Here is a 17258-nt window from a genome sequence, read left to right on the forward strand (position 1 = left end):
GCTGCTCTGCAGCAGAGACGCACAATCCTGGTTTGAGGGCTGCGGATGGGAGGCCAGGTGGAAAGCTTTCCAGATAGTCTCTATGCTGACTGATTCTCTGGCATTCAGCAAGCCAAATGGAGGGGGGGGGAAAAATAATCAAACCTAGCACTTTTCAATAAGAAACATTTTAAAATGGGACTTCACTTCTTAATTTTTTTACTATGAATAAAAGCACAACTTTCTCCTAAATACAGCACTATTAAAATGTGAATATGTATTTCTTTAAAAAAAAAAAAATCTAAAATGTTGATATCTTTTCTTGCAAGCAAGGAGCAAATGGAAGAAAGTATTAGGCCACACAAATACACATTTAATTCATGTAGTAGATTGGTGGCTTTGGAAATGCAGTATTATATCAAAGGTGCATACTGTTTCAAACACACTGTACATATCATTGGGCAAAAAACAAAGATCTGTTGGTTTGTTTGAGACACTTGCAAAGGCATTTTAACCTGCCCAGATGCAGCTAGACAAAAATATCTTGCTCTGACTATATGGAGCCATATCACTAAACATATCTACACAAACATTCGGCTATGTCCACAGGTAAAGACTGAAAGTTTCCAGCCGCACTACAATGCAGAACAAGTGCATCATCTGACCTATTCTGAATATACTTTTATAAATATGTACAAATCAATTACAGGCACTTGAAATGTCTTTGGTTGGAATAAACCAACATTGCAAGATAATGTATTCACAGAGTGTTAAGACCCATTCTGGGTTCAGCAGGCAATGATTACGGTTCTCAGTCATTCTCAGTAAAAGGAGAGGATGGATTATGCTTCTGACAAAGCAACCTAAACAAAAGAAAAAGAAAATATTTAATTAAAGTCAAATTCTTAATCCCGTAACAGTGATATTACTTATCTCTGTGCAGCTGGCATGTCTGTCTCTCCCTTTTCGAAGAACCTTGAAAAGTCTAACTTGGGAAGGAGATCAAAGTAAGTCTGGAGATGTTTTGTACTTAGCATAATCAATTTAAGGGGAAAAAAAAAAAAAAAAACCAACCAAAAAAACCCAACAAACCCCACAACAAAAAAAGCCTCACAAAAAACAAGACCCAATACAGCTCATACTACAAAATACCATTAAGATCTAGAGGTACCATCATTAGCTTTCTAGTTCACAATTAGATACATTCATATTTAATCCTTCAAGCAAAGTGCAGGTCTCCGGTGCAGTGTTAAATAATGACTGTTTCAACAGCTTTGACAGTGTTTTCATTTAATTCTGACTAACGACAATTAGAATTACATATCATGTTTTATTCAAAGTTTTCAGTTTGCTGTGATAAAAGATAAATAGAACTACTCAGTGCCATCTATTCAATGCTTCATACAAAACGGTGCAATAAGAATTATGGCAGAAGAGCTGCATTACAGCACTTGCTGAACTGCAATAATCCACTTCTGTAGGAGAGAAATCTGACTCTGAGGATCTACAAAGCACATATCTGTATTTGGTAGCACATGTCCCTACTGTCCACAATGAAACACCCATGTCTCTTTGAAAGGGAATTAAATCTACATCTCCAGAGATAAGAAAAACCAGTCTGTACTATGTAAAAAAGGAGGTTTTCTGTGTTTTCTTATCAGAGTCAATATTTTGTTATTACACAGACTCACCTTTTCGGAGCAGAATTCTGTATTGCTTTGCCTCAGTTTGCTTGGTCTGCCTTTAATAACTGCATAGCAGAACATTGTAATCACCATCACAAAAAGAAAGTAACTGGTGTGCATGAGATGCAGGTTTATTAGAGAGCGATCATCCTGCACAGAGAATTAAAACCATTTACTGACAATGCACAAATAGTCGGCATTTTATATTAAAGCAATAATTATCAGATCAGCACAGAAATTACTTCATGAATCAAACTTCTCCCCTTTATGCAGCTGGCACAGTAATGAAAGTGATTCCTAATTGTGGCACATAAAGAGCCAAAACATTCCTCATGTTAAAAATCTGTACTAGAGATCCCTTCCCATGTACTGGCAGTGTCTTTTGTCAAATGATCTCAAAATAGAAATGTTAGTTATTAAAAGCTGTGAGCACATGGAGATTACAGGAAGACCATCGTGCCCACCACTGGTAAAGCATATCCAACTCTGTTTCAACCCACAATAACGAACCAGCACCGAAAATGAGTATTTTAGGACGTGAAGAGAACCACATTCCATTAAAACAGAGCCAAGCATTTATTCAACGTAACATATATAAAAAAATGGCACTTACATCTGGAACTATAACAGTTAGTTTGGGATTTAAAGCATGATACACTTTTCCAATTGCTCCTTTGTAACACCAAAAGGGGTTGTAATCTTGTGCATACTTCGTATTAGAGTCCCTTGCTGTGGTAAAGATCTTGTACCAAAGTGTGGCATTGCTGTATGTTTCAGGAACACAATGTGGTGGCTGACTGCAGAAAAACAGAAATAATTAGCACCTCAATTCCCATTCTCCATGTTCAGTAAGGCTAAATTTTAGAACAGAGTCAAGCCCAGTCTTCTCAACAGCAGCATAAAACACGGTTTTATTTTGGACATTCCAAAAACAACAGAAAACAAAGCTTAACTGCAAGAGCGTATAAAAACCATGTGATTTCTATACTAAGATTAGAATTTAACTGCATGTTGTTCCAGTAAGTCAACACCCCGTAGCTTAATTAGAAAAACACTGGTTTTCACAAAGGCGTTACACAGTCATGTGGTTCTCCAGGGTGTACTGAATACTGTCAGAGAGTCTAGAGAAGACAAAGGGAAACTATTTTGATGAAAGGTCTGTACCTGCTGGGGTATGGTAGCAAAGCAGCATTTGGCTTACGCTGACCTCTCAGCAGGGAAGAGGATAAGAACCTTAGTGTCAAGCCTTAGCTCTCATACAAAGTAATGAAACTACATTATAGGGTATCTTTCTTAAATATTCACAGATTATTTTGTTCCTAGTGAAGTTTAAATCACAGGTAGCATGTTGAAAGGCAGGCAGGGGCTATAGTTCAAAACATCCACAGAATCTAGTGTTAGCACTTCGCATCTAGCGTTGCTAAAAGCCAGCAAAAGTCTCAAGACAGGGTTTTTACTGTGGGGGAGGGAAGGCAGGTAGATAATTTCCACAGTCAACAATAATGCTCATCAGGTAGTAACAACCTCAGAGAACCAGCTGTGGAATTAATCACCCAGTAACAAGTCAATGAAGGAGTCTTTAAAATGCACTTACACTGTGACAGGAAATACATTGCTGGCTGCTGTCACGGTCATGCAGGTCGTGAACACAACCTGCTCGCAGTGGCCATGGAGAACGCAGTCATCTGAATTCCAAGCAGCCGGCAGGGTGAACGTAATATTTATCTCCTCATGGGATTCTCTGCCTTTGAGAAAGAGAGAAGGAAAGTTGGGTTTTGCTCACAAAAGTATCTGAGCAACAGTCGCTAGGATAAGGACAACACACAAACGACTAAGGCAGCAACCGTAACTCTGAACCTGTACCTCTGAAGTCATCCAGGATCTTCACTATCAACAGAGAGCAAAAAGAAAGTTAAAAACCAAAATAAAACCCAGCTGCTGGTCTTTCTAATCTCTCTTGCTTCCAGAAGTAGTGGGTTCATTAGGCTCCTTTCAGAAATGAAAAACTCACTGTTTATAAGGGAATTCATACTCCCAAAGACTTTGTTCCATATTTGCTTTTTCTGACGCTTACTTTTCAAATTGGAGGTACTCATGTAGACAAAAAGGTGCCAACAGATTCTGAACTGCAGATTAAGTAGTGCACGTTAACTCCATGTGGATGTTGTCATACTGAAAATAAATCCAGGCGACTGGAAATTGAACCTAAATTTGATAGCTATTAAAGCAGTAACATAACAACAACAACATAAAATACAGTAATACAAATTTACAGCCATGGTAAATGTCTCTTCACCTCTTCTCTGAGGTTCAAGACACCTTCAGGCATTATTATAAAATGCAACCCTGACTAAAAGCTAAAATTCAACAAGGTTCTATTATCAATTTCTACTAATTTTCTACAATCTCCTGTCAAAACTTACTGTCAGGGCAGCCACACAGCAGATCAATCTCTTCACACCACAGAAACTGTAACCATCTTAAAGCTTATTCATCTATGCATTTTAGATAAACTCAATTTTTTAGACAACGTGCTACTTGATCTGTAACATATATACATTAATGCCTCCAAAATGTGAGTTAGGGACTCAAAGACATATTGAGATAGAATGGAAGATGGTCACTGTGGAAGCTTTTGCTGCTTGGAATTTTGTTGGCTTAAAAATTACCTTCCATTGTCATTAGGTTAATCATTTAAAACTGCACAGCCTAATCTTGGCAAACCTGCAGGTTCTCTTCCATTCTGAATGCAGGGAAAAGTTTTTCTAGCCAACAAGTGAAGGGCTCTGTATCAGAACATACTCACCACAAATCTGGAAGCAAAAGATTTATCTCACCAATGATAAGAGGGAGAGTTTTTATTTGCTTATGCAGGTATCATTCATATTTATAAAGGTCAAGTCTTCCATACCTGAGAGTCCAATTTGGTGTCCAAAAATTGTGGAACTTAGATGTGTGACATTGCGAGAATATCCACCAAACGGTCGGAGCGGGTCCAGCGTCAACGTGATTGTAACAGAGATGTTTATCGGACCAGAGTCCTCAAGAGTTTGTGGAGACTGTGTAGAAGATCTTGCCTGTCCGCTAGTCACGGTACTTTCTGGAGTTGTGGTGTCATTTATGAGGTGCTTCAAGGTTTCATTCTCAGAAATACAGAAGTCCAAATCATTAAACCTCAGGAGGAAAGTATTCCAGTCCTTAAAACAAATGTGAAGATTTCAACCAAATTAGGTAATTAACTGCTGGCTGCCCCTTGTCCAGAGCAGTGCAGCCCTTGATATGCACCATCCCGTCCACAGTTCCAACCCATTTAACAGAAATTACGCGGCTCACAAAGCAAGCACAAATACCACCATGCCCATCTCAACAACAGGGCAAGTTGTTCACAGAAGCTGGACGTGTTCAATCGCAGCCACTGCCTGACCAACGCTCAGCACAGCAGCGGAATATCCTCCTTTAAACTACATAAGGAATATACTAGCTTGGTCTGTTCTCACCACGCTCAGGGCGCGAGTGGTTTCTAGCAGGGTTTCCCTCATTGCAGACTAGTACCGCTAGGTAAGATCTGAAGTTTCACAAACAAGCTAGCTGGCACAACAGAATAAGAAAAAGAAAGGCTCCTAGCCATAGCAGGGAAGAGCCACATCAGATGACTCGGCCTCATCCTCAAACTGAAAAACAAACAAACAAACAAACAAACAAAACTATTCAAAACATTAATACCAATAGCCCCTTCCCTTATGAAATTAGAGGCAAGTATAAAGGAAGACAATCTCCCATAATACTCTGCACACTGCCAAGAATCCTCTCTTGGAAGGGGAAAAGAGAACTCCTTAGCTTCATGCAAGTTTTTCAAATCACTATTCCCACTGTGTAGCTCAGGAACTTTTTGTACCTACCTCTGTCATTTCTGGTGACTTGATCTCCTTGATTTTGAAGAAATAACCCAGTGTCAGAAAAGCTATTGCCATAGCACTCACACTGATCATAAAGACCACGAGCGGAGGTCGGCTGCTGATGTAAACCTTCAGGTTCTCCAACAGGTTTATGTTGAACATTATTCTGATTGTTCACCTGAAAACAAAGAATATTAGAACAGAGTGACCGGGCTGTGTGTATTACAGGGTAGGGGCTGGTAGATCACACGAGAGAGAATTTTGACAACAAAAAATGGAATCATATACCAAAATGAGATTCAGTTATACAACTCTGTACTGTTTATTGAACACAGACTCAGGACGCCTTAAGTAAAGCACAAATCAAGACATGCTTCAGTTCACCTTCTCAGTGCCCGAAAGCGCCAGCTAGGAACAGATTTTAAGAAATGAGGACAATTTCTAGCACAGCCAACTATTGCTGGTAAGCAATAAAACCAGTTATTTTCTTTCCCCGCATACCTAGGCAGGCTTCTGCATCAAGAATCCTGTGGTCAGAAACACCGAACAACTGCATTAGGGTGGAGACTGGAAGACTCCTTTCTTTATTTGATTCTTCCAAGATCTAGAGAACTTTTGCTAGAGTATGTAAACAGAGAGGACTACACATGCTGAGGAAACTTACTGAATCTTTTTTTTTTTTTTTGTCCAAAATATCATATCTTGTCTTTCTCATTCCCCATCTGAATTTTATTTTCATTTGCAGAGCAGAAAGACCCAGGCTACGTTTACGTATCAGCTTCCCCACCTCCACTCACAAGGAAAAGCAAACAGCCCAGCGTTAAAGGGCAGCCTGGCGGCATCTACTTCACAAGCTCTGCGAGGAAGGAACGCCAAGCAAACCTCTTATCTTTGTCTTACCTGAATTCCTGGTTAAAAAGGCTTTTAGCTCCAACTAAGCTAGAAGTGCAGTAACTGTTCTTAGCCATGTGTTGCTTACCTCCAAAATTAACAGAAAAAGGCAAACTTCAAGAGCAGAATCTAAAGAATTCAGCACTGCAATGGTTAATGTTTGAGCATTCATACAGGTCTGATAACTTTTAATGAAGTCAGGGACCCTGCTCCCCACAGGTCTGAGTGATTCTCATCGATTCTTACTGGAAGTACACGTCATTTACAAGCCAGATGTGGCACAGCTGAAGCCAGGGTAGGTCGAAGGATGTGAGAGGGACAGGTTTTGAAAAAGAGGGCGAGGAAGGGACAGCGCAATCTTTGATCTGATCTCCTGATTTAAAAGAAAGCAACAGAAGGGAAATGGACAAGCTTTCAGACGAAGTCTTCTTCAGATCCCACAATGATCACAACTTTCCTGTGTATACTTGAGATTTCACTGGCAGAAATGCTTCTGTTATTCTTAACAGAAAGAATATTGACAAAACCTGTAAAAGTGCTCCAGAGAAGGGAAAATTCAACTCAGTAAGAACAGACCCCAAGCTCCTGTGGCAGTAACACAACACTGAGTTGTGCACGCTGACTGCCCCTGTCTCCTTTCCACACACCTACTTGCTCTCCTCGGTGAAATCTCCTGAAGTAGGGCTCACTGCAGAGCACAAGATCACATCCTGGGTTCGCTGTTTGCACCTTCAACCAATTTTCATCCACTCCGCAAAGGCCAGGAAAGCCAGCAACTTTTTATCAGCAAGAACGACTGGGTGCTGCAAACACCTCTGTACAAAACCACAGAGCGTGTCTGAGAGTGAAAAGCATGGTGCAGAGAAAGGATGGAGAGGAGAAGAGAGGAAAGAAAAGGTGCTGACAAATGTGCACCTTACCAGAACTTCTATCTTTGTCCAAGACCAGCTGTGCTACGGCCAAACAGGCCAGTCAAGGTGTCAGGAGAAGGCAGAAGTGAGAGGGAAAGGGAGAACTGGTGTGGGTAAGGCTCATGCTGGGTGAGGATCCGCACTCCTGTACGTTCTGCCTCCTATCTTGTCGCTGGCAGCAAATTTCTTAAATGAGCCCTAGTTAAAAACCCCAAACGCTCCATCTAGAAACATTGGAGACACATGTTCAGACGGGAAAAGATCAAAAGATAAACCAAAAGCAGAGTTGTATTCAGTGTTCCCTTCTGGATTTCCTTTTGAAAATAACACAGATGCAGGCTTTATTACAGCGTTTAATCAAAGCTGAACGTCACCCACAGCATACGCAGTGCTGTGATCCCATTTTAAGGGGGCTTCCAACAGCTCCATTAGCATGCTCATTTACCACAGGGTCTAAAATCAGCCATAAAACTGGATGTGCTGGAAAGCGTACATATAAAAATATTTGAGTTAATATTTTTATGTAAGAGATCATCAGCTTTTAACTGCCGGTTGCTTAATATGCTCCCATAACTCAACGGCTTTGAAAGCAATTAGAAAATGCTATAAGCTGCAATTTCCAAAGCGTAATACGCCTTTTGAGCATTTGTGAGAGAAAAGGGAACAACTGGGGATTTCAATACTACAGCCGACGTGAAAATAGCAATGGGACATGGTTACTGCAAACCCGAATGAAGGAGAATGTTTCCACACTGCTGCCTGAAGAACTGTTATTTTTGTAATGAAATAAAGTGAATAAATACCACTAATTATCAGTGTACATAAATGATAATATATATTCCTACTAGATTTTAGGGGTTCAGTTAACGGTCCACACACTTAAACTCCTCCTTTCTGTTAGGACCTGTTACAAACACAAAACAAATGCTTTTCTTTTACCAGCTCCAGCTGCAACTATCAGCTTCCTCTCTGTAAATAAATAACCTAAAGAACATAATTTAAATTTTTATTTCTTTTTCACACAGTTAAAAAAAGAAACCAAATGCTACAACCTCCCGGCAGGTCAGGAAAGCAAGATCAGATTTCACTTTTTAGCTAAATAAATAATTTAGAAAGTGGCTCTAATAACCGCTGCCCGCCTCTCTCCGCTCTGGCTAAACCTTTTAATACTCGTGCAATAAAAATCTCCACAGTCAGCCTTACAAGTAGCTCAAGCGCAACGGGAAGAATGAAAACTGCCAGCCTGGAACATTGGCCACCAACTCCAAAGTAATTGCTTGGCATTGAGGTGCACACGTCAAGTCAAGACAAAACGCGGCGTTCAGGCAGAGTTACAGCTGACCGTACTCACCGGGAAATGCTCGACAAGCGCTGCAGAGATATTGTGCTCTTAAATCAGGTCCTACAAACCCCAGAAATTCTGTTACACAGTTAAAAAGATAAAAATGGCAAAGGATGGAAATACGCAGCAGTTTACGTCAGAGTCCCAGGCAAACACAGCACTGGGTAACTGTCTAGAAAGCGAGGCAATAGCCGCTTATTCTACAGTTTAGGGGGGGTCTTCCTCCACAGTAGCTCAGGACTGACTACAGTAACCGCACAGAAGCAACATTTTAAATTCCTCCTTATTTGTATATGAAAGGGTACAGAAAAGGTAACTTCTGAAATAAACCTAGGAGTTTTTAAAGAACAAATTACAAATAAGGGAAATCTTGGAGATTATTGCAAAGGCCAAAAAGTAATGGAATGAGTCACAGCGGTAGTATTAAGTTCCCATTTCAGGGCTTAGTATCAAAGGAACTTAATTCCTAACAACAACAAAAATGCATGTTGTACTAAAGCAAGGATTAAAAAGTAAAATTGCAGTTGCCAAAAGGAAGAAAAAAATATTAATTTTAAAGATATCAAAGTAAACGTCTGACATAATTCCTACATGTTTCTTGCCATAACGTTGACTACTGTCTTTCCACCAGAAAGCTTAAAATAACAGAATTTCCTTACAAGTATTTCTCCTTCTTGTTGTGCATGTAAGACATCACAGTCCAGAGAAGAAAATCATTTGGGGGGAGAGAGTAAATAATAAAAAAAACCCACTGAAATACCGTAAGGAAGAAAATTGTGGGTGGAAGGGAAGGGCAGCAGGCCAGCACTAACCCATCCCAAGGGCTCTCCGTTAAACCTCACATGTTTTCTAAGCCTGACCCTCTTAGTGCACACAACAGCATTTAATCTTCACTGTGCCCTTCAGTTTATTTATAAATCAATTATGTTTTCAAAGATGGCCCATTACTAGGGGTACAATGGGGTTAGGAAATGGGTGACATCAGAGTTAACCGCTCTGAATGAAAATAATATTTCGTGCCAGAAAAACACTCATAAACACAAATCAACCCAACTGTGATTTTCCTAGCAAACCATCCATAAATAACATGCAAACAAAGAAACAGAGTTATCTCAAACTAGAGTGGCGAAGAGTAAACAGCAGCAGGTACCAAAAATACCTTTGATTTGTTTTCTTCTCTTCAAACTGAACTTGATATCTAACACCTAAAACACTAGAATAGCAAAGCAAAACAGATCACAGTTGTGGGAACTGTGAAGCTGCCTATTAAAGTTCAAAACACTCAAAATAGTCTGTCAAAGCTTTATAATTAACAAGAATGTCTGTATCTCTAATCTAATATCACCAGCGTATCGAACAGAACTAGCTAAAGTAATCTCACCTGAACTTACAACTGAAAATAAAGCCTCTGCTGCTTCTCAGAGCAGCAGCAATTATTATACCCCACCTCCTTTTTTAAAAAGAAATAAAACAGGATGAAAATTAAAATTCAGCAGAAGTAAACTCACCAGAAGGCTGTCCTCTTATCACTTAAAATGAACTATTAATTTCTTCTACATAAACTGTCAAGAGTTTTTACAGTCAGTTTCTTTCAGGAATTGGGGAAGTCTAATGAATATTTTTTTTTCTCTAAATCATCATTAGAATTTCAAAACATAATATTTTTATCATAAAATATGCAGTTGGGAGGAAAAGAGGGGTTTCCTCCTAATTTTACAGGAAAATTTATTGTACCATGCTGCTATCTATGGAAAAAAAAGGAGGCACCAGTATCTGCAGCTGTTTCAGTTCATCTTTTTAGGAAGCATATCACGACACTGCGGGATGAAATTGTACAGCCTAAAACCTCCGTCAGCAGCAGAAGCGCAGGCAGGGCTGACTCCCGGAGGAGGGAAGGGAGGAGAATCCTCCGGAGCAGAGCACTTTTTCTGTCCAGCTGAGCCTCTTCCCCTTCTCCTGTCCTTCAGTCTTAAAAAAATAAAACAAAGTAAACAGACTCATAGTAAGCGCCATCAGTCGTCTTCACAAAGTAGGGGAAGAGAAGCAATCAGGACTTGCAGGAGGAAGAAAGCTGATGAAAACATCACCTAGGGTCCTTCCATCCACTGCAACCAAAAGATCAGCAGCCAGATGTGCACAGATGTGCACAAACTCCCTGCTCCCTCAGGACTGTGCAAGGCGAAAGGACCCAAGTGGGAGGCAACAGTGAGTCAGATCAAACCTGTGCCTCATCACAGTTTTCTGAGCTATTTCAGCCTATAAACGTGTTTACTGATTAGGAAGAAAAAAAAGAAACAAAACATTTTCCCAGAGTCTGGAAGCAGAAAGCGTGGCAGGAAAATGGCCTGGCCCTTTGAACACGCAAAGAGCACAGACAGGAGACACCGTACAACACAGAAGGGGAGCGAGAGCATCACCTGTGGAAAAGGAGATGCTTTCCCCGCGTTATTCTGATAACAGAGTCGGTCAGGAAGCAGATTATTAGCGAAAGCTTTAGAGCCCGGGGACTTGCAAGAACAGAACAAAGCAAAATGCTTCATCCTTGTTTCTTTTCACCTCTCAAAACACTTTTCAAAGCATAATCAAGCATTTCAGCATCCCCAAGAGCTACATAAGCAGCAAACATTTCAGTTCTGCCCAAAAAACAAAGCCAAGGAAAGGGACTAATTTCATTAGATTTACAGTAAATTTTAAGGATCAAATACTGATACTGAATTTCAAACACCCAAGTTCCTGACTATAAAGACAGAAAAATAAGACAGAAAACTTACAATAACAAGGAGACGAGTTAAAAAAAAATAAAAAGGAAAATTTGTGGATCAGACGTTACTCAATCTGTGTACGCAAAGTTTCCAGATACGTAACAGCCCTTCCCAGCAAACGCGTGCTGTACTTCCAAATGTCTGAGGTGGATTTGACACAAGCACCTGAACAGCGTGTCAGCTGATGCTCCGGGGGCAGCAAGGTTGATTTCAGTTTAGCACTTAAAGAGAAATTTATGCAGAAACTGGCAAATGAAAACAGGTTCCAAATGTTTGGTTTTTTTTTTTTAAATGCTAAGAGTTTTTTAAAAATTGAAGAACCAGAAAAGGTAGAAAAGTTATAAACCAGATAATAGACATGATGCAAGGAAAGCCTTATTTCCCTGGTCCAATGAACCCCAAATTCTGACTTTTGTTAAAAGAGAAAAATAAATTTAAAATATACCCAGCTGGGAAATGAAAGTAGACATAACCTCTGGCTGAAAACAGACGTTTTGCTGCCAAACTTTAAAAAGACAGCCCTGTTTGCCAGGTGAGCCTGTGCCACGGGAAAGAGTACACTTGCACATACAAGAGTTCTGGCTTGGGCATTTTTAAACCCTTTCCATTTTTACAAGTCAGAGTCACGACTTACAACGTGATTTATCGCAGTCTACATCATCCAGACTACAGTAAAACATGCAATATTAGACTGAAGGGATTTGAAGATGTATTTTAAAAAATGCTGTTCTGTTACTGCTGATGAGCACGAGAACCTGGGAGAGGAAGGCAAAAGTAAAATGATTCAGTTTTATAGGATGTGTTGAAGCTCCATGAGAAATCAAGTTCTGCATGTACCTTACTGACGACAGCCACAGAAAGGCTTTACTCAAGAAGTATGAAAAGTCTCAGTAACAGTTTAATAAACAGAAATTGGTTTAGCGACCCATTTAAGAAGGTTAATCGTTGACTTCGTTAAGGCTACTCACTAAGGAATGCCAAACAGAATTCAGCAGTAGGTACAGAAAACTGCCAGAAAAAGGCTCTTTTGGATGTTTGTAACGAGAACGGTAAGGTGACGGGACGCAGACAGATACGCAGCTTGAATCACAAGCAGAAGCCGACTGACAAGTTGAGGAAATGGCAGCTTTAGAGAAAATGGCAAAGTAAGAGTTCTGGGTGTCGAAAGAAGGTACCACTGGCAGTGGGAGAGCAGTAGGAAAACAGCCAGTGGCTGCTGGTGAAGGAGAGAATGCAAACAGCAGCAAAAATGACTGAAGATTAGGCGATAGCCGAGTTATCAAGGATACGGCAATAATATCACCGTGTCTGGAGACTTCACCCCCGCTCGTCAAAAGAAACGGGATTTTAATTTTCTTAACCCAAACTCATGCAGGTAAATACAGTCTCCATTTTACAGACCGATAACTAACAAAACCCGACATGCCAGGGCATAGGCAAGTTTTCTACCAAAACAAAACGCCAGAGTTCCAAACCCTGGGAACCAGCTTTATTCACAGGTCAGAACGGTCTGCTCAAAAAAATGAAACACCCAACACAGACATGCGCTTGGCAAGGGGAGATTTGGGAAAAGCAACAAGATTCTGACACCAATGAGTTTCATTAACACTTAATTTAGGGCTCATTTGAAAAAAAAACAAAACCAGCTTAATTTCTAAAAAAAAAAATATGCTATTTAATAAAAAAATAAAGATGATGACAGCTGACAGATCTGCAGGAACGCTGTCAGGGAGTGTCCGAGAAGGGAGCCGCACTCCTGTGGTATGCCGTCCGTCCAGGGGCGATGGACGTGCCAAACTCCTGTCTCTTGCCGGATGCATCCAGCTCACACAAAGGACACGGAGCTTTGTTTGCTCGTGCCCTCAGATGCTCCTCTCCACTGCCAGAGCGCACTGTTTTGTATTTTCAGGCGGCATTTCAAGTTCTTGTCTTTCAAGTGGGAAAGAAGAATCGCATTCCACCGGCCCTGAGCCGCTCCTCAAATCACAGGAGATAACAAAGCTCCTAAGGTCTTAATCCTCTTGGACGGCACTACACCTAGTGTCAAAGAGCACTCAGTCTCACAGGCACAATTCAGTATTCTCTCTGCTCAGTCTGCCTGCAAAAGTCATCCCCTGTCCCGCGGACACCTGCTGACCAGAAATTGGACTGCAGCCATCGGCTTGTTCCCAGAGGGCAGAGGAAAAGCAGGTAGATGGAAGCGGCGGTAGCTCCCTAGATGAACCTAGAACCATTTTGTACGTCCAATCTAGAACCAAAAGGATTAGCTTGTCTTATTCCTATAACTCAACTGATAAAATAAAAACACATTAATTATTTACCACAAAAGACACGCTCAGCCACGACAAGCTTTCATCTCATGACATACTTCCAGTTGCCCAACTTCTCAGAAGTGCAATGAGGATGTGGAGAGCGATCCTTAATGAATTCTTATCTAGACTCAAGGTTTGTCTAACAGGGCAAATTTACTCATATAATTACAGCACTACAGCTAATCACGCAAACAGAGTTCCTCAGAGAAGATAAGCCCTTAAAAAGCAAACAAATGGAAAGGGGGAAAAGAAAAGCTGTGCTGTAATCTGTTCTTTCCCTTGTCAGGCAGAAATGCTTCCCGGGGTGCCCGTATCCGTGATTACGATAGACGGTTCAAATTTAACATTCGGTATCCAGCAGCCATGTTCTAGGCATGATGCACCAGAAATTTTATTGTTAAAAACATAACATCTTCAGACGTGTTAAATTGAAAAAGTAAAAGAGGGTAAAATATGGATTGTAATGAATAGAAAAAAATAACGAAGGAGTCAATTCGGGAGCTATTTTGAAGTGGAAATATTTTTAGTGCGACAAGAATTACTCTTTCTTACTATTCTTTCCTGGTACAATGCCACACGTAGGAAGTTCAAGCTAATAACCTTTAAAAAAAAAGATTAAGTAAATAACAAAGCAAAACTAACGCCGAAATCCACCTGCCAAGCCAGGCACACCCGTTTATTGCCGTGCGGATCTGAAAACAAACCACCTGGAAACACAGCCCGGGGGGCGGCGAGGGCTGGGCCCGGCTCCCCCGCTCTCCCCGGCCGCGGGGCCGCGGTGCCGGCAGCGGCTCGCACGGCGCTTCCAGCCGTTACCGGTGCAACCCACCGCCCCGCTCCCGCCCGCGGGATCTCGGCGCCGAGGCCCGGAGCCGCCCCCACCACACACCGCCCCGACACCCCCCAGCCCCGCCCCGGGGCGCACGAGGGTGGAGGCGACCCCGCATCCACCGCGCCCGGGCCCGGCAGGCCGGGACCCCCGCGGGCCCCGTCAGGCAGGGCCACCCCCCCGTTCCCACCTTACCGGCACCCGAAGCGGGGGGCGGAGGAAGAAGCCCCCGGGCCGGGCGGGTCGAGGCCCGGAGGCGGCGGCGGGGCTCAGAGGCGGCGGGGCTGCCGTGCGGGCGGGCTCTGCACCATCCTCCTGCCCTGCCGGGGGCTGCGGGGAGCGGAGGGGAGGCCGCTGCCCGGACACCCGCCTCCTCCGCCGCCGCTTCCCGCTGCTTCCGGGGACGCAGCCGTGACCTCTCACCCCGGCCGGCCGCGCGGACGGTGGCGCGGGGGGGACAAGATTGCTGCGGCGCCGGCAACGCGGGGCCCGGCCCCTCGCCGGCGGGCGGGCGGAGCCCCGGGGGTGGCGGAGCGGGGAGCGCCGCCTCGGCCCCGCGGGTCGGCCGGGCTCGGTGCCGCACCGGGAAACGGGGCTGGGAGGCGGCAGCTCCGGCTCTGCGCAGGGCTCGCGGGGTCTCAGGCAGCGGGGGGGTGGCTGCCCCAGCACCCGCTCCTGCTCCCCTTACAAAGGCGCTGCCTACATTTCCTACACCCCCCCCCCCGCCTTTTGCCACTAAAAAGTGTCCAGAACTTAAAAAAAAAAAAGAATTAAAAAAAGGCATTAAATACCTGAACGTGTTCGAGATTAAATCCTTAATGGAAGGAAGCAGAAGAATAATATTTTAATTATGGTGGAGTAGGGAGAATGGCGAATGTGAAGTCTTGCCCCGGCGGGGAATAACCCAGCAGAGCGAATCTAGCAAAGGGCGATGGCGACGATGGAGGGACGGCTGCCCTCAGCCGAGAGCAGGGATGGCTCGGCCTGGAGCAGAGGAGGCTCGGGGGAATTTTACCAATCTGTACATAAATGTACAGCAGCAGCCTGAGAAGCTGGAAGGAAAGTATCCGTAAGGATCTGCAAGAGTTGCGGTACTTCGGAAAGCAAAAAGTACAGTGTTTTTCTGAAGATCAGAAAGGTCAGAAATGACCCCGTCTTCGAAGATGTCCAAGGAGACTACCGAGTTACTCGCCTTAGTTAATGAGTCTTCTTGACAAAAAGAGAATAATACAAAAAAAATAATCATACACACTAGTTCTGTACACATCTCCAACAAAAGGATGGTGGCTGTGGATAAAGGAAAAGGACATGTTAATCTCCTACTGGATACCCAGATGAAATATCTAACTGTTTTGTCTTGTGCTGCAGCTACTCCAGCATAGGAGCCTCCAAGGTTCAGTTCTTTATCAGATGGAACACGGCTGCTTCTCCCCCAACCCTCTTAATTAACTCTTTTTTTTCCCAATGGCTTTTAAATAGCACTAGCTAAACCTGTCAGCATCTATCTTTGCGTCTCTCCCTTAAGCAGGCGATACCCAGCCACCAGAGAATACGCACCAGAGAATTTACAAACTTTGATGACAGCTGGGTAGAAGAATCAATTTAATTTCATAAATCAGTTATGTGAACGTTGTACAGTTTAATTGACCAGTACTTCCTGTAAAATATCTTCTTTACTACAGCAAAATAAATAGGGAGCTCACATGCAAAAAAAAAAAGCAGTTTACAACATCAAGTACAAATTCCTAGTAATGAGCTGCAGTCTTCATTTTCAGTAATACTGAACTAGCAGTGGGCTGTAGAAAAAAAAAACAACAAACAAGTAATTTCTGATACTGTGACTGTCACCACAGCACAGCAGCCTGTATTCAAATTCACTAAGATAGTGTTTGTTAAACCCTCTGGTTGGCAAGTAACTTGCCCATAGATACTATTTTAAAACTTTTTCCATCACTGGGGTCTCTCACTGGATCTTATCCCACGGCATCTCCATACCACGCAATGCCCAGTACCAAGCCCATCTGGTGCTGCTTACTAGCGGGTTCATCAGCTCATGCTGAGCCCAGAATTGCCACAGCATCTTCCCAGCTCAGCCAGCAGCACCTCACAGCGCCCTGCGCATGATGGTTTGCCCAGCCTGGAAAAACACTCTGCCCTAGTTATTGCCAGGGCGACTGAACCACCGAATTTTTAAAAGCAAGACAAAACTACTTACCTGTTTTACCTACAGGCAGGTGGTTTGCCTAATAAAATACTGACAAGGTCTTAAAGCAGTTTAGTTACTCAAACACTAGAATGTGAGTTCCTGTGAGCTGCTCCCAGCGTTGTTACTACACAGGCTATGCTACAGCTAGGAGCAAACCACTCCTGCTTGCAAACTTTTAGATGGAGTACGGAAATCCATCTTACCTGCCTCACCGGGCATTCAGAGGATTTGTTTGCTGAAAACACTCCCACTTTAGTGACTTGATAACAAGATGGCATATGACTAAGAGATACTTTAGTACAACTGCACCAGCAAATCGTTCTTAAGAACTTAATCACTACAATGATCTTCTGCAAAGAAAAAGACATTGTTACCTGGACTTGCACTTGAATGGCTAAGAATTGTCTCTCCCAAAACAGAGAATGCAGAAGCAGCCACAATTATA

General features: G+C 42.7%; 1 protein-coding gene across 4 annotated transcripts; it reads right to left on the reverse strand.

The window, feature by feature from the left end:
* Window positions 1–269: 269 nt before the first annotated feature.
* TMEM248 (transmembrane protein 248) lies at window positions 270–15034 on the reverse strand. Of its 4 annotated transcripts, none has more exons than XM_086762962.1 (7): window positions 14798–15034; window positions 5564–5738; window positions 4576–4861; window positions 3259–3409; window positions 2278–2461; window positions 1671–1814; window positions 270–842 (listed from the first exon to the last, which is right to left on the reverse strand). In XM_086762962.1, exons 2-7 carry the CDS (start codon window positions 5720–5722, stop codon window positions 822–824), a joined length of 945 nt encoding a protein of 314 aa, XP_086619088.1. In that variant the 5' UTR covers window positions 5723–5738; window positions 14798–15034; the 3' UTR covers window positions 270–821. The 4 variants fall into 4 exon arrangements, with proteins under 4 accessions (XP_086619088.1, XP_086619086.1, XP_086619089.1 ...); XM_086762960.1 differs by having other exon boundaries at window positions 14803–15033; XM_086762963.1 differs by lacking the exon at window positions 14798–15034 and adding an exon at window positions 11476–11733.
* Window positions 15035–17258: the final 2224 nt, after the last annotated feature.

This window comes from Chlamydotis macqueenii, chromosome 19 (genome assembly GCF_036417535.1).
Source record: "Chlamydotis macqueenii isolate bChlMac1 chromosome 19, bChlMac1.mat, whole genome shotgun sequence".
Taxonomy (NCBI): Eukaryota; Metazoa; Chordata; class Aves; order Otidiformes; family Otididae; genus Chlamydotis; species Chlamydotis macqueenii.

Coding starts and splice junctions, on each gene's coding strand:
- TMEM248 (XM_086762962.1), bottom strand. CDS start 5,722: ATGTTCAACATAAACCTGTTGGAGAACCTGAAGGTTTACATCAGCAGC. Junction 3,410..4,575: donor ACACCAAATTGGACTCTCAG/GTATGGAAGACT, acceptor TCTTTCTCAAAG/GCAGAGAATCCCATGAGGAG. Junction 843..1,670: donor CAGAATTCTGCTCCGAAAAG/GTGAGTCTGTGT, acceptor TCTTTTGTTTAG/GTTGCTTTGTCAGAAGCATA.